Source organism: Gallus gallus, chromosome 6 (genome assembly GCF_016699485.2).
Source record: "Gallus gallus isolate bGalGal1 chromosome 6, bGalGal1.mat.broiler.GRCg7b, whole genome shotgun sequence".
Classification (NCBI taxonomy): Eukaryota; Metazoa; Chordata; class Aves; order Galliformes; family Phasianidae; genus Gallus; species Gallus gallus.
In genome coordinates, this window is record NC_052537.1 from 28848071 (window position 1) to 28875577 (window position 27507).

The 27507-nt window shown below is 40.5% G+C and overlaps 1 protein-coding gene across 1 annotated transcript; it reads left to right on the forward strand.

The window, feature by feature from the left end:
* TRUB1 (TruB pseudouridine synthase family member 1) lies at positions 1-26727 on the forward strand. Its single transcript, XM_421776.8, has 8 exons — positions 1-165; positions 287-382; positions 3929-3984; positions 17037-17118; positions 22260-22332; positions 23560-23699; positions 24791-24847; positions 26191-26727. Exons 1-8 carry the CDS (start codon positions 33-35, stop codon positions 26403-26405), a joined length of 852 nt encoding a protein of 283 aa, XP_421776.1. The 5' UTR covers positions 1-32; the 3' UTR covers positions 26406-26727.
* Positions 26728-27507: the final 780 nt, after the last annotated feature.

Below are 27507 nucleotides of genomic sequence, written 5' to 3' on the forward strand. Positions count from 1 at the left end.
GGCGGGGCGGAAGGCGTGCTGCGTTTCGGAGCATGGCCACCGGGGAGCTGGGCGGCAGGTCGGCTGAGAAGCTCTTCTCCCTGAGTGGGCTGTTCGCCGTCTACAAGCCCAAGGGGCCCACCTCGGCCGCCGTGCTCAACCTGCTGAAGGAGAGGCTGCTGGCAGGTAGGCGGGCGCTGCAGCTTTTGGGTGGCCGTGGCACGGTCGGTTGTGCTGGGGGATCTGCGTGCCCTTTCCCGGGTCCTGAGGTTGTCTCCTAACGCTTACTTTCCGTTTCTGTTTGCAGAAGCCGGTGTGCAAACAAAAGATAAGAAAAGAAAAAGGCAAGCTTTGAAAATTGGGCATGGTGGAACTTTGGACAGTGCAGCAACAGGAGTTCTGGGTAATGAGGAGCACAAACACAGTCACAGAGCGAGCATGGGAGACACTTCTGTGCCTACGAGTGGAGGTGGAGGGGCGGTTTGGGATATGTGCAGCACACACTGTGGCTTTGGGTTACTGGAGAAGAGTGCCCTGGGTTACGTTTCCCTTTTGTGTACTTGTACGTGTGTATAATAGGTTCCTGAACAAAAGAGTTTGTTTTAAAGTTCCTGACATAGCTAACTTTGTTGGTTATTGCACACATCCGTTACACAACATCCCACCACGTATCCCGCCACATTTTCTGAGTTGCCTCTGAAATTCATGGGGTTTTCTGTTTTGTTTTTAGTTAGGCTGGGGATTTATAGCCGTCGTAATTTCCTGGAGTATTTGTTCTTAATGTGTTTCTGGGATTTTGAGGGAACCTTTGGGGGTTATAATACTTGTCAAATAAAAATGAGTAACAGCAATTCAGGTGCTGTTTTCTCAAGGCTTAGCGCAGAAGTGTTTTTCACTTGCTGTCCTATCTTGCTCGTTAAAGAACAGTCATCCAATGAAATGATCCCCTTCCAGCCCCTGTGATTCTGTGTGAGGCTTTGCTTTCTAATCATAGAGTCATGGAATAGCCTGGGTTGAAAAGGACCACAATGATCATCTGGTTTCAACCCCCTGCTATGTGCAGGGTCACCAACCAGCAGACCAGGCTGCCCAGAGCCACATCCAGCCTGGCCTTGAATGCCTCCAGGGAGGGGGCATCTGCGACCTCCTTGGGCAACCCGTTCCATGTGTCACCACCCTTTGTGTGGAAAAACTTCCCCCTGATATCTAACCGAAGCCTCCCCTGTCTCAGTTTAAAACCATTCCCCCTTGTTCTATTATCTATGTATTGAATTCCTTCATTCCATTAAGGATTATGATGTATCAGTTGCTACTGCTGAAAACTCAGCTGTAATTGTCACAATTGACTCGATTAATCTCATATCATGTGCTTTCACCAATGGTTTTGTTGATGAGGCATGCTAAAATCTACAGCTTGCTTTAATCATAGTTTTGTAGCTCAACTTGTCTTAAAGAAGTAACAGCTATACTTCTTTGGTATTGAAAATCAACAGGTGGAACAATTACTATACACAAGTAGTAAATCCACTGAGTTCTAATGAAATGAGGAGCTATCCCTACAGTTTTTCTGTAGTAGGAACAGTACTTCCAGGGAATGTTTGCGGAGTTTATTGTTAGTAGAGGTCAATATACACTAATAATTGTTCTGTGTCACCTGTGAATGTTTTGAAACATACTCCTTGGGTTGGAAGGGAAGCACTAACTCTTCTTCCAGCTTCCTGTACTGTGTGACCACTCACCGGAGAATACTGTGTATCTGGCTGAAGTGGATGCTTCCATTTTGCAGGGATGTTCCCATTGAGCGTGCTACTGCTCATTGTGGGAAGTCAACAGCATTGATCCAGAGGAAAAGAAAAATCTCTTGTCATCCTTAATTGCTTCTCCTAGTGTTCTCTGATATCCATCAGTCTCCAAAGCCAGCTACTGTGGTATGACAAAAAGTACTTGGGCTTGATGTGCTTGGTAAAGACAGAAGTGCATCACCTTAATATGCTATGGATCGATCCAAGAAGGCACAGGATGTTTCATTCCACTGCCATACAAAGCACACAGAGCAAAATCGATGGGTAGGTAGATTGGAAAAGACAAAACTAGAGAGGAGCGGGAAAGGCCATGTGTTGGGATATCTTGGGCATTTGGTTAAGATGATTAGGAGGAAAGGAGGAACATGATAGAATCAAGTCATTCATAAAATGTGTTCCGCCTTTTTGTGTGTGGTAGGAGGGGGTGGGAAGCTTTCTTTCGTTGTGCATCATAGTATAATAAAGTATTTATCTTCTGAAATGTATAACCTTTTGTTCTTTCCCACTGTTTCATGAGTTGCATGTCTGCAACTTCATGCATTTGAATTGCTGTTACAGAGTCTTGTTTGGTGTGTGAGGTGTACTGGAAGTAACTGGGCAGGAGATGCACTTTTGGTATTTTTGTGTTTACAGCAAGTGTAGATGAGGAAGAACTTTGGAGGCAGAGATCAGTGATATGTACGGCATGAATGATGGGCAACTTATGGATCAGGTGGCAAATGACTGCCCTGTGCTGGTGGGGCCCCGTATCCTAGGGAAATCTAAGCCATTTATAAAAAGGCAGTGGTAAATGAGCAATGGTAATACTTCTGAAACTGAAGTAGGTATTTTTTAATCCGAGTTATGAGTGATGTCAGTGTGTTGCAAGAAAAGTGCTTGGTTATAAAGTTTTATGTGTGCTTATCTCCATTTCTCAGCCTCGTTGTAGCTCTGTCTGGTGAATTTGACAGGAACAGGCTGAACTGAAGGTATACAGAAGTACAAGGACGAGGGCATGTGTGACTGTAAAAACCCTAAGGAACAAGAGGAGAATTACTGTGAATAAGAAGTCTTGTGAATCTCAAGAGTGTTAAGACTGAGAAACATTAGAGCACAAATGTGGTTTTGTTTTTTTTTGTTTTAAATAGTCATTATCAAGCTAGGTGCTTTTGGCTTTTTGACTCAAGTTAGTGCAAAGCTGATTTGTTTCAAATTCACCTACCTCCTGTAGTCCTATTAAAATCAAGGATAGAAGCTGTTACATGTTCCATAGCTTGTATATGAAAATAATTTCCCCTTTATAGTTAGGAAAGGTGAAGGTGACCCTGTATTATTTAATAGTAGAACCATTTTGGAGTAATTCCTTAATTTCTCATCATTGCTTTCTTTTTTCTTTTTTTTCTTTTTTTCTTTTGATGTGACACAGTGGAGGATTTCTGCAGTGAATTATAGTAGATATCATGGCGATGTTCTCAGATGTGTGTTGTGGCAATGTATCTGACTCATCCCTGTTCTCTATCTTCCTTCTGTCATCATTGTTTCTTTGGATTGCTATTTGTGGAGCAAATCAATAGAAAGGCTTATCCAAGGCAAGCACCTTGTTGTAAAAAGCTTTGAAGTAAAATGTAAAATACTGCCTTTTCCCATCTGCTCCTCTTACGAAAACCTGACTGATAATTACTTTGCAGAACACTGATTTAGGATGGAAAAACAATGGTCTGTACGTATACAGTAATGGGGGGGGGGGAGGGGGGGGGTGTGACTATGAAAGATTTCTGACAGCCTGGTTGGACTATTTGATTAGTTTACTTTGTTGCTGTGACTCCCATGAACTGTTTTATTATGCTGTCTTGGCTGTGTTACTCTTTCTTTCTATCAGCCTTTGAAAGGCCCATTTTACTTGCAGTGCAGTCCAGATTCATTATTAGTGAGCCAAAGCTTTCATCAAATGAGAGACGGGGTTAATTGCATTATCTGTTTCTCTGGTGATTAAAAGATAAATAAATCTAGGAGTCAAATTAAAGCATTTTGAGAGCTAGGTGAAGCTTATTTGTCTTCTGCTTTAGACTTTATTTTTTTTTGAACATCAGAGTTTCTCTCCCTTATTCAACACCATTATGAATTGCAGAGCTGGTTTAGAAGTGTAATTTCTCTTTCTGTCTTTGCAGTGGTTGGTATTGGAAAGGGAACAAAATTGCTGAAAACTATATTGGCAGGTTCCAAGGTAAGGAATGCTGAATGACCTGTATTAGTGCTTGTTTGTTTACTTTGATTTCTGTTTTTCTTTCAAGGAAGAGCTGCACCAACATACAAATATCTGAGATGTCCAGTATAGTTATTGTAAATAAGTACAACCGTTCCTTTCTGTATTTAGACTCATGTCTGGGCTGATCATTGAAAAACCTTTATTTGTCTTTGCTTTGCTGCTGAAGAGTGTTCATAAAGGATTCATTCCTATTTTGCAGGAAGATAGCTGTAATATTTTGGTATTTTCAACAAAGAAAAAAGATTGAAAAGCCATAATAAAAATGGCATTATAAGAGATACTTTTAGAGGGTGATTGTGTATGATGGTTTAGTTTTTGGTTGTCTATTATATATGTAGATAGCAGAACTATGATTTAGCTTACAGTAACAGATGATGTTTCTTTATTGTTAAATGCTGGGAGGAATTATGTCTTGTTTGTGATAGTAGCTCTCACTTCAGATTCTGTCCACTTTAGGCAGGTGATTGACAAACACATGGACAGGCATGTGTAAGATGCTAAAGGTAACAAAAGCCTTCTGGCTGCATGAGATAAAACCAGACTGGAGCTCTGGCAGACAGCAATCTTGTTGATTGCTGCTTTTGATTAGTTGTGCTGCATCTTTGGTGTCTGTGCTCCAGATTGTGAGTATTGCTTACTGAGCAGTTGCATGTACACCAGGAATAATCTGCAAATGTTGATTCCTTCTTTGCAAGTGAAATCCTGTGGTTTTTGGCCATTACTTTTAAATGAGAATTTTAGGTAAGGCTGACAAATAGAGAAATCAATTAAGCCTTCTTATCTTGTACTCGGGGAAAGTCAATAGTAGGCTCAGCAAATTGATAGCCTTTCTAATGCATTTTATTTTCCTATTTTTCCTGTTCTCTTCTGGTATGAACATCTATAGGTGTTGAAGTGATCAATTGAGGTAGAATTTCATTGATAATCTTCAGTTCAACTCAACAGAAAAAATGTTGACAGAAGAGAATACAACTAGGTCAAAAAGCTGTAGAGACTCTTCCAAAACTGAAATAGATTTGCATTGATATATAGGACCAGACTTCAGTCATTTATGATTTGAAACATACAGTAAGCAGCCAGAGCTGGATTTACAGTTGAAAGGTGAGAAGTGAAATTATAAATCCCAATGTGTGTTCTGAAAATGTGTTCTGAATGCTTCAGATGTCACATTTCTTATAAAACACACATTTCTATCTCTGAAAACTTACAGATATCTACTCTTCTTTCCTTGGCTATGGGCAGAACTGAGATCAAAATTAATTTGGGGGTTAGAATAGATATTTGAATAGAAAAAAAAAATTGAATGCAATTTTAGTCTTTGCAATTTCAAGAAAAAAAAATAATAGCAGTTCAGCTGAAGTCAGCTCCTGTGTTTCTCATGGCAATCTGACCAGTGTTTGCTTCCTAATTGCTTGCACTTGAGTGACCAGAACCCAAACGCATCCATGAAGAAACATGCTACTGAATAATGCTTCTGTAGCAGCTTCTCTACCTGAACCTGCTGTTCTGGGAGGTGTCACCAATGCTTTTGTACCCTCCTGCCCTCTGCTGCAGCTGCCTTAAAATCTCAGATGTAGAATACTCCTGGCCTTGGCTTAGTTGATACTTCCCCATGTCATCCATCTCCTGTGACCTTTTTCAGTAAGCATCTGCCTAAAGCAGGCTGGTCTTAGTTCTGAGAGACTATGGCTCAGTTCTGGAAATAGGACAGCCCAGCTCTCCAGGTCTAGAAGTGAGTTCCCAGCCTTCCTTAGGACGTGATTTGTCTTGCAGTGCTATCTTTTCCTATGGAAGTCTAACCTTCTATCACTTGACATCTCCCTTCTAAGAACTTGATAGAGACATTGAACTAATTCAGCTAAATTAAGTCATCACAGGTGGATGTGTGAAAGTTCTTGATTTCAAAACACCTAAAGCACCTAAAGAGCCTCTTAAGCTGATTTTTCTTAGTGGAAACAGCTCTGGTGGTTGAAGTAGTTTCTATTGTTTTGGCAGAAGAGCATATATACAGGAGAAATGAGCAGTGGGGACAGTCTGTCAAGGTTCTCCAGCCAGATCCACTCACACCTGGCATTAGGTTGGTACAGGCTGTGTGCGCATGAGTGAAGATACATCCCTATGGCAGATCTACTATTCCCCTGCAACTGTTCATGTTCTGGTGTGGCAGAGGGTGTGAGGTAGCATCTGTGCCAGATGGCGTGGCAGTCATAAGCTTTTGTTTGGAGCTTGTCTGCCTCAGCTTTCTTATTTTCCATTTATACTTTGGTAACTTTGGCGCACGGTAACTCAGGAGGCTTGAGGAGACTGCATCTGCTGCAGACAGCTGCCTTTTGGTTTTGACCGTGCATACAGTAAAGGCTCACATCTTAGCAAGAGATCTGATGCAGATACATTAACAGCTGTCTAAATAGATTTGAGAATTTTTTTCTAAATGTTTTATGCATATGCTATAAACTTTTACTCTGATCTCATCTTCTTACCACTGTGGAAACTAGAGTGTATGCTGAAGCTTTTCTTTTATTCTGCTTATTCTGATAAAGATTTGGCTGAACTGGCTGAGCATCTCTGGTTAGGATTTATTGTTTCATTATAGGAATGTATCTTGTAAAGAAATAGTTCAGTCTATCATTGTTGGCAGCAGAGCTATGCTGAGTGGCCAAAACGTATGTTTCTGCAGTACACTCCATATGGTGGCTCTGCCAGAGATTGGACTGTTTGAAAGGAAAAAAATACAGAAACGTTGTGTGAAACTTTCCTGACTCTGTGTGGCAGCTATGAACATTATCACTCTATTTGCAACTTAAGCACATTATACAGGGAGTGTTACTCATCCAGTGTAGATCGAGTTCTCAACATGGTGCTCTGTTGGTTTGACCTCCTTATGAATTAACTCAAAACAAATAAAAATGTGTAGCCAAAGGCAATACCTACTTAATGTTCCAGACCTCATTGAATTCTTAGTATTTATCCAGAATTAAAAATATATGCAAGCTGGCTTAGTTTTTGTTTGCTTTATTTTTTTCAAGTGATTCAATTGAGAGGGAAAAACTGAGTCCTCTTGGAGAAACATAAATACTGAGCATTTAATACCAGTTCCATAGAGAATTGCTCTTCCATCTCACATTTTGGGATTGGACATGCCAGGACTTTTCTCACTGCATTGTTCTGATTGTTTTATTGTGTTCGCAAAATGAAGATAGTTGAATGAGGAACTATTTTACACTTCATCAGGAAAATGAGTGTAATGGGGATGGGCCAATTCTTACTACAGTAAATTGTTTCAGTCTTGCGGGTGACTGGTCTGTTTCAAGCAAAATATAGAAGTGACTTTTTGGGATGGACAAATGGAGTAGAGAGTGCTAGCTACTAGCACAATTTCCCAAGTGGTACATGTGTTTTAAAACCTATTTTCTTGAATGTGCTGGAATGTAGGTACAATTAGGAGAAATAACTGGGGACTCACCAGAAGAGAAAAATAAAGGAATAGCAATAAGCAGTGTGATTCTCCTTTGTTCTAATGCTTTCTGTTTGGAGATGTCTTCCAACACATACAGCATTTATTTTTAGGTGGGATAAAACAGGATAATTAAAATGTTTAGGCTTTAATTCCGTGTTTATTTTGGATATTTTTCAGTGAGGTAGCATCTGGGCTCACCCTAAGCATTTCATTTGCATCTTAGAGGTGTGAATGAGGAAAGGACTTGGCTGTCCATCTAACTGTGTTTGAAATCGTTGCTTCTTGATGAGCAGAAGGCATGCATGCTTTGTTTTCATCTGAGGGTACATGATAAGTTCATGGTCTGAAACCCCAAGAGCTCAGTGACATCAGCAGATTTTGGTGTTTGCACAAGTTTGGGCAGGGACTACTTAAAACAGTAAATCTAATGTTAGAAGTTCAAACTTCTCCAGAATGGTACACTATCCTAAATAATAATAAGAAAACCTTTGGGTAGAGTAAAACACAATCTCCAAATCACTGCAAGGACTAGAAAGAGAATATGACCAGAACATGATCAGTGATGTGTGACAATGTAGATGTATTATAATTGGAAAAACTTTAGCTTCTATGAATCCTGGATGGGAAGTGATGACTAGTTCATTGATCAGGCCTTCATATTTCTCATTTACACTTCTATGCCATGAGAGAGGGCTTATGTGTATAGGAGTTGTTTGAATGTCATGTATGAGAATTTTGGAAGCATAGAATTGTTGGAATTGGAAGGAACCTTTAAAGATCACCTAGGCCAACTCCCCTGCAATGAATAGGGGCATCTACAGCTTGATCACATTGTTCACAGAAATGTAAGTTGCTTCTTGCAGTGTTATTTGTGGCTTAGAATTTGTCTATTGCAGAATTGTTTCTCCAGAGGGTTGAGATCAGATGCTACGAAACAAAGTGTCCATGAAAAAGGTTGTTGCCTCACTTTCCTTCCTGTGATTGTCTTACTGTCCTAAAAGATGAGGCTTTAGTTTGTATCCCTTAACTTCTCAAACATAAAGGTGGCTAGTTTTCTCTGTTGAATTTAAGTCCTTCTCTTCCATCTTTAGGTAATGAGTTCAATCAATTAATAATGCATTGAAAAGAATGCTAGTCCTTATAAGGAACAGAGCTAATGAAGCCCTTTCTTGTGACTTTGTTTGCTTACAGCTCTTTAGACACCAAAGCCCCATGTGGACACTTTGGTATCCAGGAATGCAGTGGGGCTCCCTCTGGGGCCTCTTTCTTAGTGGAAGCTCTAATAGGTGTTTTTTTGTTTTTTCCCTCTACCTATTTTCCTGAGATTTATAAGAACTCAGGATCTCTGTGAACTCTATTCTTCTGCCAACATTTGTGTGTTTTCACAATAATATGTACAACATGATGGCATAAGTGCTAAATCTTAGGCAACCCTGTTTTTCTTTTTAAAGAGGCTTTTTTCCCCACTGTTTTAAAATGTATTTCTAAAGCAGTTTGTGTTCCATTTCATGTACGTGAATTATGAGTGCAAGAAAATAGTGTTGACTTTCCTTTTCAAGGATCCTCTTGGTCGTGTGTGCTCTTATTTTAAATACAAAATTCTCTCCTGCATCACCAACAGAGCTCTTTGCCTCATCTAGCTTTCTTTTGGAGCTGGTAAGATCAAAGCTACTCATTCATACAGTGCATAGCGATGCAGTTCTGTTTTCTTTTTTGTCTTCTGATACTTCTAACATTCTCCGAAGGGCAGGTTTGTGGGTAGTGGTAATGCTTTTTTTAGTAGATCTATTGGTGTAGTAAAGGCAGCTCGGCATTTGAAGGTGGAAGCACTTTCTCAGGTCTGAAACAGAAGACATGGATTTTAAAATTAAATGTAATTTCAGATCTGTTTAGAGAGGTAGGTATATTTTAGACCACTTCTGAAAGAAAATGCATTAATGCTCGTGGTATGCCAGCAGTTCTGGTTGGGCAGGCAGATCCAGCAGGTAGGACCCCAAGAGTGTTCCGTACAGATGCGCTATATTTTATCTGCTTTAATAAAATGGAGTAAGAAAACAACTTATCTTCCACGTGGATAGCAAGGTTCTTGTTCTCAACCATGTGAGCCAGGTCACAAGGCTGGGGCACTGCTATTGCTTGCTGGATGGTTCTTCACGTGGTTTTTGGTGGTGTTTTGCTTCAAAGCTGCACTATTTCCATGTCCATTGGTTTATATTTGTCATGAGGAATCCAAGAAATACAGATCAGATTGCTCTCTAGCACTTTCATGGGGAAAGTTTTAATCAACACCTTCTCATTTTTTTCACTCAATGGTGCACGCCCTTTTATTCTTACAACTCCTTGTTTGTGTTATCCCACCCACCCAACGAAGAGTCTGACTGATCTATTTGTATTGAGATGGAAGGAGCAAAAATGAGTGCTATATGTGGCCTGCTCACTTAAGCAATGTGGATTGCAGTGACAAAACACCAGTGCTTTGCCTGTGTTCAAGCCCAAAGAAATTATTTCCTTACAAGGAGGGTAGGAGAGGAAATAAAGATAAGGTTATCTGCTGGGTGAAGGAGAGCGCCTGGTGTATTGTACATTGTGGAATGTGAGGGGTTAGTGTGAGGTAATGATACACTGTGCCATAAATCCAACATCTCTATTGAGCCCAACTTTTTTCTGAGCCCAGTGGAGTTATGAATTTTAGTTGCCAGACTTGTTTTGAAGGGTGTTTTATGGGTTTCCCTTGAGTAACAGGACTGACAGATCAGAGAAGGAGTGATTGTTTTATGAGCAGTGTTAACCCACAGGCAGATGGATGTGTTTCAGCCCTTGTAGACTGGGTGATTCATCCTGATGTGAAGTGGTTGCTTAATTTCATCCATTTAGGTATTGTTTTTGTGTTCAGTAATGTACATTGCATTCCTGAAATGCAGATAACAGGGCAGAGAAGTCTTGCCTTTTCTGTTACCTGATATTTGTTATGGTATTGTGCAAATACAGGAGGTCTTAGGTGAAAGTCATTATCTCTACAACTAAAACTTGTCCTACTTATGTCTGTGTTCTATTACAGCTGTATCCAAATGCTGCTGTGATACCATTTGCTTTTTTTTAACCACTACTGACACCTGGAAGTCTTTGCTGAACAAGAACTTGCTGTTGTAATTCCATGCCCTCTTTCCAGGGGTGTCTGACTCACTTATGTACACTCAGCATGTTTTTCAGTCCTGTGTGTTTTACCGTGTGCTACTGGTAATGATTGTCCCAAGATATTAACAAAGGATCAATGTCATTTTATGGACTGGCTTCTTATTTTGATACCAGGAAGATGCATAAGAAAGGAAGGCTAGGAGGCTGCATGAGTTATGTTGTTTTTGATGTGTTTTGAGAATGTGCAGAAGGTGTTGTCAAAACTTGAAGTGGTGTCTGTGCAAAACAAGATGCACTGAGCAATGTGAAGCCCACACAGTGGAGGATGCAGAAATTAGGAAGGGCTGAAACAGTACCTGGAAAAAGTGGTTTTACCAAATATGCATTGGTAGTGTCTTCAATTATCTGCTATTTCAATCACGTGGTATGTTTTTCCTAACAAATAATAAAAAGCTGATATGAATACCTGCTCTTTCCTTACCTGCCCAATATCCCAAAAACACAGTTGTAAAGCAAGAAGCTGTTAGATGGTATAGACAGAAGCTTTCCTGCTGCAGTACCATTAGTAAGCTGGCTGAACATGCTGTGTATTGCTCAAGTCTCTTTTATGTTAACCCCAGAGGCCTAAGCTATTAATAGCTCAGCTCCATGCTCTATTAATATTCACACTTTTTTAACTGTTGGAAATATTGAGTAGACTGCACCTATTGTGCCATGGAAGCTCTTTCCACCAAAAATGCTGAATGTTCTAAGAGCATGCTGTAGTGTGATTTTTCTGTTCTTTCACTTGCGAGGTTAGTGCTGCCCTTTTTCTCTTGACCTTTCTATAATTGTGCCTATGCTGCACATACAGGTCTTCCTCGTGTTCATTCATTCAAAAAAAAAAAACCTACAACAACAAAACCCATAAAAAAACAAACCCAAGGCTGCACCATGGCAAGGCCTTTTCTCTTACTAAAAGTCAAAGGAGAAAGAAAATACATTAACAGGTTTAAACAGATGTTCTGCATTGTTGTCTGTAGTTCTTCCTTCAGGTGATGTAGAGATGCTTGTAGCTCTGCTTTTAGAACTTGCAGCATCTGTGGATTCACCAGAGGCTTTCCTGCTTTCAGTTTTATCTGTGAATTTTATGTGCGTGAGGTTTTACCCCCTCTGGAGATACTGTCTTATTTCTGGGCAAAGAATTATGAATTTGCTTAAAACTGTTTCTCAGCTGGGAGCTGAAGGCTGTCCGGGTTTATTTTGTATGCCGTGCAGCGTAGGCGCTAGACGGCAGAATGAGGAAATGGGTAAAGAACAGGTACTCAAGCTGAAAAGAGAATTTAAGAGCCAGCCTGAGATATTTTGGTGAGTGTGATAGGTTCCTCCAGACAGCATGTGTCAGGAAGGTTTGAATAAATAGACTGTGGTTTCCATGCAGCCACTACTGCACGCGAGCCTGCAATCCCCCCCTTGGATATTATAAGCCTGTGTTGTGTCCATGAGTGACGTGTGGCCATGATGTTGTCTAGGGGGACCAGTGTTACCGAGGGAGATCAAGTATTGCTGTTGGAATTCTTTGGAGTTTGGTTGTTGTTTTTTTTTCCCCCACTCCTTTCTTCCCCTCCTTTTAACATCAGATCTTAAACTTGCTGTCCTCTTCAATTATTGCTTTGTGTCTTCTCTCGACTCCAGGTAAAGCATCTCCTCTGAGCTCCCCTCCTACTGGTGGTTCTGCTCCTTCACTTTGAGAATCCCATCACCCCATGTGCTTGAACTCTTTAAATAAGCTGACATAAGAGGTCAGAAAATCCTGTTAGTCCAAGAGTAAAGATCAGATAGTTCTTCAGCAATGACAGTACAATTACAGCTTCTGGCAGTAAATAAAATTTAGTGCAGGCTTAGCACAAAGTCAGCTTTTTTTTTTTTGGAGAAAAATGGATGGTGGAGAACTTGTAATGTTTGTGTATATTAGGAGGACATGTTTAGTGTTTGTTAATTTTGAACTTGCTTTATCATAAAATATTGAGCTCCTCCCTAATCCCGCAGCCTTAATTTTGCCTCCGTGCAACCTGCTTTTAAGAGATTAGGGCTCTTTGTTTTTAATATATTGAAATCTACTTAGTGAGAGCGCTTTGTTTTGGAAAATAATTGAAACTATGGCAACCCTCTTTTCTTTCAGCGTATTTGTCTATCTCATGTACTCTCTGTTTTGGTGGATGTTAGCATACCAGAACCATTGGTAGTTTCAAATGTTGTAGGAAGAGCAAATACAAATTATGCAGCTATTAAATCCAGAGCATGCTAGTTGCGCTTTACAAATCATAACACACAAACTGAATGTCAGGTTAAAACTCAAAGTTGAAAGCCTCTTTGATATCGCATTGGCCTCAGCCTACAGAAATATCACTGCTTGTACCAGGCCTGTAGGTTGGATGGAGCGCACACTGAAGCGCTACTTGTAATCAGTGCTTGCCTGATCTCATTCATGTTCCCTGGAGCACTTGGGTTTTCTGATTTGTTGTTGTTATGGGTTTTTTTGTTGTTCCTTCAAACTTGTCAGCCACATGCAGACATCACTTTGCATAAATTGACTTTCTGTTTGTAGCAGCTCTGGCTGCTCTTTCTTGGCTTCCAGTCTCTTGCATGTGGGCTGGAGCCTTTATTTATTTTCCTTTTACACTTTTGTGTTCAGTTGCTGCTGCGATTAGAAAATGGGTCATCCTTGGATGAACTGTTTTGAACTGCCTCTTGCTGGAGTTCGCCTTGCTGGGAAGTTCCTGCATTGGGAGCCATCTTAAAATCTTCTTGACAGCTACTGGTGACCTTATTTCATAACTCTGTTTCTGCTGAGTTCCTCCAAAGCATTGCTTCTCCATGTTTGAGAAAAGCTTTTAAACATGTTGTAATTTAAGATTTCAACTGTCTGGCTTCTTTCCCAAAATGAAAAAAAAAAAAGAAAAAGCTCTTTGATATATTAACAATTAAAATGGAGAAGTTCCGTTCTGTGTCTGTCTGGCATTCGCACTGATAAGTGGGGCAGACGTGCCTGGCTGTCAGCCCAGGGCCTTTGGAGCTGTGTGGCTGCAGAAACCCTTGAACAGGAGAGGGCTCTTCCTCCTCTTTTTCCTCTCAGTTAAATGTTCATACTGGTAAAGCCCCGTCCTTTCTCTTGCTGTGTTCATACTTTCCTTCTCCACCAAGTTAGTATCAGGATTTGTCTTAAATTGGATTTGGAATCAAAAAGCTGCTGGACAATCCCCATATTTCTTGTTTTGCTGGGGTTGCATGCATCATGTATTTGTATATGTATCCCCCAGACTGCTGGACACTTCTCATGTTACATCATTGAGTGCAGTGTTTGTCATTTTAAAGCATCTTAAGGTTGTCTCTCACTAGTGTGAATGAAAGAGCTCCTTATACTTGAAGGCTTCTGATCACTTTGCCTCTTGTTGCAGTTGTCATAACATCAAGAAAAATGTTTTCTAGACAGCAGAGATCTGTAGCCATTCCCTAATGCATGATGCTGTATGAAGGTCTGTATCCCCTCAGGGTTATGTTCTAACAATGGGGAGGCTTTTGGGACAACTGAGAACACCGTTAGAAGTTGAAATTAATGCACGATGCTATAGTGCATACAGGATATGAGTGGGAATGCTTCATCTTGGCTTTTAATGTGCCATGCTTGCATACTATAGCTTCCTGTAAGGAAAGCTGAGGTGCTGGTTTTAATCTTTAAATGATTTGAGTCTTGATCTCTTGAGATAAGCAGGGGGCAAGAGCATAAGGGCTATCCATTGGCAGTGTGCTCTGATGGGCTGCAGAGGCTGGGTTGTTTCCTCTTGCAGTCTGGATTTGTGAGGCTTTTCCACTGCCTGCAAGATCTACTACCTTGGTTTTTTTTTTGTTTCAGGTTGAGCGGGTTGAAGTCAGCGTTGTTGTGAGCCATTGCCAGCTGTGTTCCTGCAGGGATTTGTAACTTGAGAGTACAGGAGGAATGTCGCTAGATATGTTTTATAAATCCGGAAGAAATAAATGACTGTCAACACTAGTGAGGAAAGGTCACCAAACACTTGTTGGATGATTCAATCCATTGGGCAGTTGTGGGGCTGTGTGAGTTAGAGGCTAAGGAGAGTGAATGCTGAGTATAGACACAACATAAGAGGAATGATAGATTAAAACTGGATTCTCATCTTACCTTCTGCAATGTCTGGGTTCTGGATACTAACAAAGAGGAAGTAAACCCTATTAAGTGGTTAGTAAGAATTATGATGTATAATTGTAGATGTCCAGGGACACTCCAGAGACTGATATGTAAACCAACTGTAATTCTTAATTTCCTGACCTGTTCTAGCCTTCTTAGTGGATTATTGTATTTCTTACTTGAGTGTTTTGTGATCCTGTGAAGTCTCCTCTAAGGAATGACTATCTGTAAGTGGTTTTAAGGGTTTTTTTGGATGGCTTTTTAAGGATGGCTTTGTGGGTTTTTTTCCCCGAAACCAAAGGGCAAGTCAAGTGTTGAGCTTTGGATTGTATGGTTCATACGGTTTGTGTTTTCATATAAACATACTATATTGTCTGCCCACTGCTGAGAGATCAGGTGAATCTTATTAAAACAGACAGTCTGACCCAAAGCAGAATTGGAAAGAAAAAGTGCATTCAAAATGAAGTAGTATCAGTACTTCCATTTGGAGATGTTTAATCAGAAGAGGTATGAAGTTTTCAGATTTTAAGTTTCCCCAAACTGCTCAGATCATTCATTGTGCTATAATTGTTAAGCTCCTCTCACATTTTTTATTAACCTCTAGAAATAACTGCTGAATAGTGTCTCTTTCTAACTGTGCTATTAAAGTTAAGAACTAGATCATTAAATGTCTCGGAGTGCAAGCGATTTTATGGTCCTAAAGGCAGATGATGTATTGTAAAGTTGTTTATTGTGGAGTGGCCTTTGAGCCTTCATCCACTCTTCCTTTCTTATCTTTTTCCATACTTGCTAGAAGTATACATAACAAATGACAGGTAGATAGTCAAATGCTTGATTTTTTTTTTTTGCAATTTTCTGGTGATTTGAGCATCTTCAGTGTTTGGAAAAAAGTATACTTTGCTTACCACGTTAAGGCTGCAGCTATTTTTAAAGTGAAGTCTGCAGTCCACTGCCTCTTGTCTATTTCTGCTGCTTCCATTTACTGGCAGTCACTTGAAGAAATACATTCAAGTGGCAGGTTGTCACACGGAGCAAAATCAAGACATGTCTTTGTAGTCACATTCTGTAGGTGTGATTTATATTCCTACACTCTTATTGCTTGAACTTGTTGGTTCTTTGCGAGGATATGTAAAAGGATGAATTGCAATAAATTGTGAAATATTAGTGCTTCTACCTGTCTGGATGTGTTCCAGAAGAATTTGGCCAACCAGGTTCTGGAAGGTGTCTTTTTATGACTTTGTTCAAATTCTTCCTAGCTCAACTGTAGTAAGTTAATTGAAGCCTTCCTGGGAGTTAGGCTGGTGGAACATCTTAATTTTTTTTATTATTTTTTTCCTCCCCTGGACCATGGAAATATTTGTTATAGGGCTGAGTGAACTGTGGGGAAGTGGGGTAAGCAGTAGTTAAAACCATGGATTTTCATATCTCGAGTTATCACCAAACTTGACCCAAACTCATTGTGCAGAGTGAGTCTTTGTGTGTCAGCTGCCCTGTGAAAGCCATGGGGCAGCTGGCTCCTGGGAAGCCTTCCTATGCCCACAGCCTGGCAGTACTTGAGGGGAAAAATATGGCAATATGGACTAGAGCTGCTGGCCTAGATAAATCTTTAGGCAGTAGCTGCTTGAGGAAAAGCCCTGAAATAGTATTCTCTGAAGCCATGACAAGCAGAGATGTCTATCAGTGGCCTCAGTCTCCATGTGCTAGGCATGATGTCCTTACCATGTTCCAGGTGTTCCCAACTCCTCTAGCTTTAGGCTGTTGTGTATCACATCATCTTGGGGCTGTTGTAATGCTATTACTTGGAATGTTGGAAATGGTCTTATGCTTTCAGTAGTGAAGGTTTGTATACTATAAAAACAAACAAAATATTGTGAAAGAACAGAAAAATTGTGCATGAAAGGTATTCTTCTTGGCTTATTTAAATAGTGACATATGATACCTTACAGAGCCTTTGGTTTTTAGCATGCTGTAGTTTTCTTTGATGTATTTATAGTAAGAAATCAGATCACTTGCTTCTTCCTTGGCTTTCTAAAACTGAAGTCATAGACCCATGTAATGCAGTGTTTAATGTCTTTTGAGTTCCCTCTTCTCTTTGCTTTTGCTTACCCAAATGTATAATTCTTCCTAGTCTCATCTGAAGTATTTACTGTTTTACAGGCATTTAAAAAAAAAGGAAAAAACACACCAAGGAAAACCCTTGAAGATCTGATTCTGTTCTCTTTTTTTCCTTCCCAGAAGTACACTGCCATTGGACTACTGGGCAGAGCTACTGATACGTTAGATGCTACAGGAAAAGTAACTGAAGAAAAGCCTTATGGTAATCACAGACAAATTGATATGCTTGATGTTATTTGAAGGCATAAACAGACTATGTCATAGAAGAGTGGAAGAGATGTTTGGGGCTCTGTGAATTAAATTTAAATGTGAAATCAAACTAAGATTATTTCATCCTCAACTTTAGTGCTCATCTAATTCAGTCCAGCTTCATGCAATTATGTCTAGTGAGTGTTCATTTCTGTTGGGGGCGGGGGGAACAGTACAGGCAGTAGATTAAGAGGGAGAAAATAGAATTTAGCAGGACTGTGTCATTTTAAATCTTGAGCAGACTGACAAACGGCATGCTGTGTCCAGTAAAATTTTCCTCTTTTCCTGAGTGTGTAGTCTCATGAGTCCTCTTTTAGTAACTCCCTTCAAGGCCAGTAGAAGAATCAAGTACTCAGATCTTCCCTCTGGGATGTCTGTTTAACTACAGGCTTTGTGACATAAAATGAGGATGGCATAAGCTTTCCTCTACATATGTTTACCTACCAAATCTTGCTCTTGCTTGCAGTCTGTGTCCTAGCAACTTTAGTATATGAGATTTTCTGACCCACAGAGCACAGTGCAGGGGTTTAAGGGTTGAGGAATGGAATACATAAGCATGATGAAAAAGGTGGCTTGTATTCCATTCCACAACCCCAGTCTCCTTTCTTCTGTAGTCCTTTTTACACAAGGCATACAAGCATGAGTTTAAGTTGGACTACAAACCTCATGAATCAATCCAAATTGCATTATTTGCTAGGCAGTGCTATGTAGAGATGTTGGATCATTTGCTTCTGCCTCGGGACTGAGTTTCTCTCTGAGCTTCTAAAAAACTGAATGCCGGCGTGGTATTGAGAATTTCTAATTGCCAACATTTGGTGATGACTGGTAAATGCTTCCCTGGTATTTTCTAACTCTCCAAGTAGAATGCTGTAGCTCCACTGTACTGAGTATTCATTGTAGAATGCTCACGAAGAAACCACAGATTAACTTTTCAAGTGGATGAAGCCCCCACGGTCAATGGAAAAAAAAATGTTACATAAGGCACTACTTTTGTTTTTTACTTCTGACTTGCTTAGTGCACACAGAATTTGAAGTGTTTTCATGAGCATTTCTTCCAATGGCAGCTGTTGCTACAGTACCTTCCACCTCTGTACTATGTCTTGCATTAAGTTGGTTTTGCTTTTTGTTAGACTATATGGCGAGTAAGCTTGGGGAACTGATTTGGATTAAAAACAATGGTTTTTTTTACTTATCTTTTTAGAACTGATAGCAGTCCCATGGCAAAGCTCAACATGTGCTTTCACAAAAAGTATTGGCATTGGTGGGGCAGTACAGTACTGGATGGGGGACACGGCTTCCTTTTGCAGGAAGGAATACTTTTGAAACTGGTCTGTTGCATTCTGTATGCAAATCAGATTCTAGTTCTTCCTAAAGGAGGATTAGAGAACATGCGTACTCCTTTTTCTCCATGCTACCTATGTATTTTCTCTTTACTTCCTTTTTTACCTTCAAATAAAGCAGGTATTTCTCATCTTCTCCAATGTTTTCTCAAAGCAGATTGGCTTTCTGGGTGACTCACTCACCTCTAATCTTAATTGCTACTCCAGGAGCATACACAAAAGACATTTGAGACAATTTTCAGCATTTCTTGACATCTAGATGGATCCTGGGAGATGCTGAGCATCTGCTAGGGAATGCAAACCCTGCAGTGCCAGCAGAATGCAGGGCTGGGACCTGGAGCAGGAGAGGGCAGTAAAACAGCCTGCAGGATGTGTAAATGTCCTCTGGAATGACTCCACTGGACCTAAAGAATAAAGCGGATGAAGAAAGTTGTATCCTGTGAGAAAGTGTCAGATTGTAGTCCTTGAGGTGACTCTACTGTTGTGTGCTACATTGGTCACAATGAAGGATGTGTTGGAGAGAACTGCTTGGGCTTAATCCTTCCTGGACTTCTGATAGGTTTTGTTTGCTTTTCTAGCAGAGAGAGAACTTGTATTATCACATGAAATTTACTTAAGGCTTCATGCTGCTCCCAGGCTATCGGTTGCTGACTTTGGAAGCAGCAAGGGTTTAGTGTTTCTCTGATAGTTTCTTAGGAACTCTAGTGTTTGTAACCTTTCTGTAACTACAAACAGGAATGTGCATTCTGCAACTTGCTTCCTCCCAGCTGCTCACAGACTATATCCAGATTTGGGGAACAGAACTCCTCAGGGTTTTCTCCATGTTTCTGCTGATTATGCTACTCAAACTTTAAAATGCTGTCCTTTCAGCATTCTGCTTGTCTGTTTGCAATTAGCTGTTGCCAGATTGAACTGAGGCCAGCTGCTGTAGTTTCCTTGGACAGTCGTGGCTAATTCTTCTGGCCTTGTGTTCTGTGGTAGGGCTTGTTAGCAAGCATGGGGTGAGATCACCCTACAGTGGAGGCTTCTTGAGGCTGTGACACCTTTCTGTTTGGTAACTTGTATAGCTTGCTACATGATTACAACAGGAAAACATTTCTACAGTTATCAGCACTCAGAAGCACTGCTGTTCTTGAAAATTTTTGTTTTAGGAGCCAAAGCATTCTGGATGTTTTTAGAGTATTGGAGGAGTTTTGGGTGCTGGTAGAATCACAGGAGATATTTCAGTGGAAGAAACAGTCTGTGCAGACATCATGTAACCCCACTGCTGGTGTAAGAGTTTAGGAAGAAATTTAGAAAATAGTGATGCATTAAATGTGTTCCAAGTAGTGTTCACACAGAGCATCTGTAGTCGTTTTGTTTGAAGCTAGGGCTGTCATTCATCCTGGTGATGGGATGCGCTTGTCCCATGGGACAAACTTAGTCCTGAATCAGGGCAGCAACAGTCCCTTAACCTCCTCTGAAAGGCAGATTACTGCTGCTTCAGCCCAGCTTCTAGCAAATCTTGTGTTCTGGGATGTGGCAGATAAGGATATTTGGCATTTGCAATCAGGGTAGTGGGGGGGTGGGCTTATTCTTGGTAGCAGGAATGATTGGGATCTGTGCCAGCTAAGTACTGCAGAAACCTCTCTCTACCCCTTGCTTTCAGAGAGTAGAGAAGGGAAGTCACACAGGAGAGAAACTTTGGGAACTGTGGAAACTATTCATCCTTCATGGATATGCTTATATTCCATGCTTAACAGAGGGCTGAGTCACCGTGTTGCTCTAAACTTACTGCACAGAGGAGATGTTAACCTGCTAAACTCAAACCTATGGCCAGGGGAGGGGGAACTTGGGGGCACAGGGCCAGAAGGGAGATATCTCTGCTGGGCAGGGGTGCATTCCCTCCTACCTGTATGGTGGATTCAAGGAGAGTGGGAGCTGAAAGGCGGTAAAGGAGTTGTTTTGCAGTGTGGCTCTGTGCCCTGCACAGCCATGAGTCCAGACTGGTGCGTGGGACAAGTGCACAATTTATACCAGTTTAGGCACAGTGCAACTGTTTGTTTGGGTCTGGATTAATGGGGTATTCATTGCTGTCAGATTGCTGGGTAAAAACTCCACCAACTTGCTGTAGGGAAGTGCAAGAATCCAGCACAGCCCTTAGCACAAAGGCAATGCGTGCTGGAATGGAAAAAATAAAATCAGTACATTTTCAGATTTTTCAGAGTTGAATTCTGACCACCTTTTGAGGCATGATGTATCACAGAAGACGAACATGACATTCTGTATCTCAACAAACTCACCTGTAATAATACAGTAATAACACTGCGCAGCTTTGTAAATGGCTTTATACATCATTAGTCATGTGGGGATTTCTTTTTCCTTAATAAACAGTAAATGCTGAAGTCTAGCCTGAAACAGCGTGGAGTTTACAAGAAGGCTGAGAGGATCACAGGCATCGAGTTGAGTCAAGCTAACTTTTCTCTGTGATTTTATTGTGGTATGTTGCTAAACTGCAGTAGTGCAATCTGATTGAACTGGTGGTGTAAGAGGCCCTTTGGAAGAAGATCCAGATTTAATGTGCAAGCAATTCTGTCATTTCTGCTCCATGTTTTGTTGTGTGTTGTTCTCTCTCAGCATCCCTAGCTGACCAAGCTGTGTGCCTTGCAACCTTGCTGTTTAAAAACACTTCTGGAGACAGTGGTGATGCTTAGGGACAGCAGGTGCTCCCAAGGCTGCAAAATGTGTATTGTGGGGTGCTACATTGCCATCTTCAAAAGTTTCCGTGAAAGAAAACTCTTCCTTCCTATTTTCAGCATGAAGGACATCTGTTTTGTAAGGGCTGCAAGTACAGCTCTTCTCCAGAACGAGTTAATTTTCATTCATATGCTAGGGTGCTATTGGCTTAGGATGATGCTAATAAAATACAACTTATGAGGCAGAGGACTGAACAGTTACTGAAGTGCATTGTGATTACAGATCTCATGTACAAATGTAATGTACAAAAGTACAAATACTTCCTAAACAAACTAGGGATTAATGTCATCTCTACTGAGTAGCATTTCAGAGGACCAATGCAACCAGCTACTTGGCTTCAATTGTAGACTTCAATTGTAGCCTTCTAATAAAGGTGGGGCAGGTGTGTATGTGTACCATTGAGAGAACAAATTTCTAAAAGTGGATACTTCCTCTTACAGGACATCTGCAGTACAGTTGACTTAGATGTAACAATACCTTTGTGAGCATCTACAAGTTAGATGTTTGATAGAGGTATTTTATGCGTTGTTCCAGATGCAGTCTTTTTCTTTGCTGGGGAAAAAAAATGTGCAATGCTTTTGTTTTCCTGTAACCTGTTGTGTTTTTCCCCTGTGCTTGGGCACTCTTAAAGAGAAGTTGCCAAGGCTGGACGAACATTTTATCCTTCTCTAACCCTTTGTAAGGGTTAGAATAGGACAAGATTTGTGATTTTTGTGTAGTTCCCAAGAAATATTACTTTTAGTTCTGATAGTTCTGTTATGCAATTTCTCTCTATGTATGTAGGGATTTCTGCCCTTCTGGAAGCGTCCAGACTGTCTTAATCACCTTGGACTGTTTGTTCCATCTTGTTGCACTAATTCACACTCCTACTTACATTCTGTTTATCTTTCTTTGGCATTGTTCATCCAATCTAAATTCAGACAAGGGGTACCACTTTTTGTCTGTTTGCAAAACGTGGTTGGTGCCATTAGTGCCATGTGAATAACCGTTGTTAACACACTTCTTTTTCTTTTGACAGACCAAGTAACAAAAAGCGATCTTGAGAATGTGCTGCAGAAGTTCACAGGGGACATAATGCAAGTTCCTCCACTGTAAGTTCCACAACGTTCTGAACTGAGCTGTTGGGACTTGCCAACAGGAGTTGGTTATGGTAGAAATAAAGTAGAGGCTTTTTGTCAAGAAGGCAGAGGCAACATAGACTTAGAAGTTTAACGTTTGCAACTGTGGGTCATGCTGCTTTTAACATCCAGCTCAAATGGCAACCTGGAGTCTGTTTTGTTGGTAAAGTAGAATAGCAGTCTTAAGCCCACCTCGCAGGGCTAGGGGGCGTTCTGTCCTGTCTTCTATTTAGAAGGGAAAGCCTTGAGAATTTAATTTTAGTTACAGAATAGGGAGAGGCTTACTAACATCAGCTTGGAAGTTCCTTAAATGTCTTCAAATTCGTTTTCTGAATACTTAGAGTAGGAATAAATTGTTAGTGATTTAATCTTCCTTAGCTTTACAATTTTCTTCTAGTCAGGTGAGCCATGGTAACTGGCAGTATGCAAGCGCTTAGCTTGTGACAGATGGCTTTCATGGTGATTTAAACTAATGTGCTTTCCTCTGCATTTGCATTGGCTTGGTTACTGTGGCTCTGGTGTGAGCCTTGTAAGGTCAGTAATTCAGTAGGTGTTCTGTTTGTGTGACCTTTTCAAATTACCTTCCAGTAACTTGATCAAGATCGTTTCTGATTTTGTTATAGCAGTCTTTCTGTCAGGGCCAGAGTGGGAGCTTTGGATAAAATTTAACGTTATGAATGAAATTAATGGATTACGCTTTTGTCCTGAACACCCTGGAACAAGGCTACATAAACTGACAGCTGCTGGTCAGGGAAGACCCTGGTCTGAGTAAAGTTGAAAGGCAGAATTACAGGTGTTGCCTGAGCAATGCCTGCTGCTCACCCCAACACAGCACTGAAGCAGCATGTCCTGTAGACTTCCGGATGATGGAATGCTAAAGGCAGCTGCACATATTGTACCACTTATAGCAACTCCTTGTTTTCATGAACTGCAAACTGAGGGATGAAACACTTAAATCTGAGCAACGAGGGGTAAATTGAGAACCATCTCTTGTTTTCCAGTTTACATAGCTACTGGTGAATTAGATTATTTTGCGTCCAAGAGATTTTGGAAGTACTCACTAGGTTTAACGCTTCTGTGTGGGAGCATGTAGAGAGGATTAGAAGAGTAAGTGTATGCTGTTGTGGTACAATATTAACAGGAGGGGAAACCTGTTCTTTTACAACTGGGTGACACATTTTTCGTGCTCTATCTGATCAGCTATTCTGCTTTGAAGAGGGATGGAGAAAGGCTATCAACTCTAATGAAGAGAGGAGAAGCAGTAGAAGCAAAACCTGCTCGGCCAGTAAGAGTGTACAGCCTCTCTCTCCGACAGTTCCAGCCACCACTGTTCACACTGGGTAAAGGCCAGAGATTATTACATAGGGTGATGCTACCAGCTTGTTTGTTAGTGCTTATTTACACTCAGAATGGGACTAAGATATTGAAATGGATTTCATTTCCTTCATCTACTTATTTTGGTGTGAGCCTGTGTGCGGAGACTTTCTCTTTGCAGTAAAAGCACCATATTTTGGTTTTAAGTTAAGCTGATTATTTGTAATCTTTCTGTGAGGGAAAATTCTGAGAGGCTGGTCAGCGGATTATTTGCATCTGTCCATGGTTTTACAACCTCCAGCTCACTTCTTTCTCAGGTCTGCTTACTTCACCCAACCTGTTCTATTGCCTAGATGACTAGAGCTGCTGGCTTCTCTCCCTGTGTATCAGGGGTCAGTATCAGCTATTGTCAGGCCTCTTTCTAGTTTGCAGGGGCAGGATCTTACCCTTTCTTCTGTCATACATTAAGAAGCACATCAATAAATCAAAGATCCTGTTGGAAATGTTTCATGCTACTCTGAGGTCCGGATAATCTTTTGCACTGAGGTACTACCTGGTTGACCCGCAATCCTCTACTGGACCAGGTTGTATATGGTGAGCAGATTTGAGTGACAGATCTCAGTGCTGTGTTACTTCAGACCTTACTTTCTGGTTGGGTGACCAGAAGCTGATCGCTGACAGCAGGGGAGGTTAAAGGGGGAATTTTAAAATGTCAGCAGCTTTCATTGGAGCTGCCCAAGTGCAGTATCTTAAAAGCATTGATAGCTATTTTAGGTTATTCCTGAAATAACTTGGTTTCATCATTAGAAATATGAAAAAACGTTCTGAAACATTAAAAAAATGAATAGAACTGAAGCATTTTTAACATACCACAGCAAGTACTTAATTTCTAGTTAGTTAGTTCAGTTGCCATTGTATTTGCCTTCCCTCCTGTCTGGCTTAGCAATCTCACCCGCACATATGTTACAGGATGAATAATTGATGCTGCATCCTATAAATATTTTATCACTGGGTTGTTTGCTCAGTGCATTTTTACATTTGTTTGGGGGCATGGTCTCTATGTGAAGTAGATTTCACATTCTGCTGGCAATTTACCATGTCACCATTAACGTTCCAGATGTCGAATGTGGCGGCGGCTTTTATGTCAGGAGTCTGGTCAGTGACATTGGCAAAGGTGGGTATGAGGAGATAAAGAAAGTGATGGTTTTGGGAAGTAATGTGTCTGCTTATAGAAAACTCTTGCCATATTTTTGGTGTCCAGCCACCAAACTTAGGTACTGTTTTGCAGCTTTTTGTTGCTATACCTTGCTTTTAAGTACTAGAGTATGTTCATTGAGAGCATGAAGCCTAAATAATTGCTAAAGGGCTCTGGGGGTTGGGGGGATAAAAATGGAGCGAGGAATAGCACTGAGCAAGAAAATGCAAGGCAAGGTGGGAATCTTTTTTTCCTCTCCTCCATATGTTAAAGCTAACTCAGATTAAGAGTGAGAAGAAGCAGAAGAAAGATTCTGCCTTTTTAAACATTATTCATCGCATTTTGAAAACAGATTGCACAGAACATTACCATGCACATAATAAACCCTGTCTGCTGGAAAGTCTTCTTCACTTGTGATTATTTTTCTAGTGTTTTCTTTTTCCTTCCTTAGTACTACAAATGGCATTGCTTTCCCACAGCATTATTATTTTCTTGCGTCCTATATTTGTCAAACTGCGTGATGGAGAACAGATAGTCCATTTCAGTAGTTTTTTATTAAGTGATACATTTGCAGACCAAAAACCAAGCAATGTGAAAGAACCCTGTGAATTTCAATGTTATTGCTTGTGCTTAGGCAAGTCAAAGATTCTCCTGCTATAGCCTCCTGTGTATACTGGATTGTGTTTAGTCACTTAAAAGCACACCCAGATAAAAATTTCTTCCCAGCTGGCTCTTTTTCAAAGTATGAAATTCAGGAAAAATCCTTCTGCTCTCTGAAAGGGTGGACAAGAATATTTTAGTACACCCATACACTTAGGAGTCAGCTCCAGTTGCTCTTATCTTCGGTAACTCCTCATTATGTAATTATGTCCTATGTGTATTTAATCCATCAGAGGATCCGTTTATATTTTGAATGTTTCCATATCTTAGTTTATATTATCCTGGTGAGTGGCACAGGGATAAGAATGTCAAAATTCTTCTTGAAGACAAAAATGCTAAGGCCTCTAAGTACATGGAAAAGCAGCACGTGGTCCTCTTAGTCGTTTGTGAATATGGAACGTGCTGCCTTTATTTTATGCCATTTTTCGTTCTGATTTAAATCTGGAAATCTTCCTGAGAACTTTCTGTCATATTTTGAACTCTTACTACACTGAAGGTCTATTGAAATCAAAGGAGTTCCTTACCTCAGACTTACAGAGATGTAAATGAGCGATGAATCTTCATTTCAAACTAAGCAGAGCAATGAAGAAGGCTGCGTATGGAAAAATGAGTTAAATTTGACCATGCATTTCTTGTAAATTCTCATTTCTCCTGTACTGTAGAACTTTCAACCTGTGCCAGCATACAAGAACTGACTCGAACCAAACACGGACCGTTTACGCTGGAGGAGCACGCGCTTCATGAAGACAGATGGACAATTGATGAAATTGCACGATCCTTAGAGCATTGCATGTCTCTTTTCCCAGGAGAGCAATCTCATAAAAAATTTAAGACAGAGCTTCCTGGAGAAACTGCTGTGAGCTGTGAAGATAAGTGATAAGTTGGGTCAAGGGAAAAGACTGAATGATTGAGACGTTTTTAGATTGGATTGGGATTGTCTTGCCTTTTGTGTAAATTTACAGGTCTGTGTTGGGAGGGTGACAAAATGCAGTGCAAGACAAATGGTTCATTTGTTTTCTTGGGCTAGAACATGCACTGAAAACATCCAGTGCCTGCTGTTCTCTGATCTGTTTATTTCTCTCATTACGTACTGTAAATTGTTCTGCCACTGACGTCAAGTCTGCATAAACTTTTAAGGAACTTATAGGGTGCCCTACAGCTGTTGTTACTAATTCTTCAATAAAAAATTACAAACCTTAGGATTTACTGAACGTGCTCCAAAGAAAAACCTTTTTTTTTCCTTGACAGATGCTTCCAAACACTGAAGTACCACGGTGACAGGACTTTCATAGCTGCAAGGGTATATGAATGTGGAGTGGCAATTTGTTTTCTTGAAATCCATTTTGGAAAATGCCCACTTTACTGTAGTTTTTGCTATGCAGATTGTTCTTTCAGTCAAGTGTAATCCAGAATGCATTAAACCTAAATGCTGATGTTTCAGGAGAGGTCTGAAATGGTGTTGCAAGTGAATAGTTTATAAATTCAAAGAGTCTGTAAAGGTAATTGTTATGTAACTAGTGCTCTGAAAGGTGCATTCATCATTACAGGTATACATATCCTATTCTGGTATGATATCCTAAATGCTGATAATCTGTCATTTCAAGTATAGTCAGCTGCTTTCCCTTTCTTAGGGCTTTGGGAGTTGAATTCTGCAGAGCGGGAGTTGAAGCTGTGCAGGCAGCAGCAGGGTCCAACATGGAGAGTCTTTGCTGAAACCATTTTAGTTTGCTGGGGCATTGAGTGCCTGTTCAATAGTTTGCATATTCAACAGAATTTGATTGCTCTGATAATTTCTCAGCGCTGCTTCTCTAGAGGTTTGCAAAGTGACTAAGAGACGGGGCTGCTGGTGCAGAAAAGCACCTGGATTGTTTCTGTCTGCATTACAGACTGTTCAAATGGCTTTCATGTTTGTCTCCATTCAACAATTTAGTAGCACATCTACTTTCCTCTTGTTGTAATGAACAAAAGGAATAGTTTTA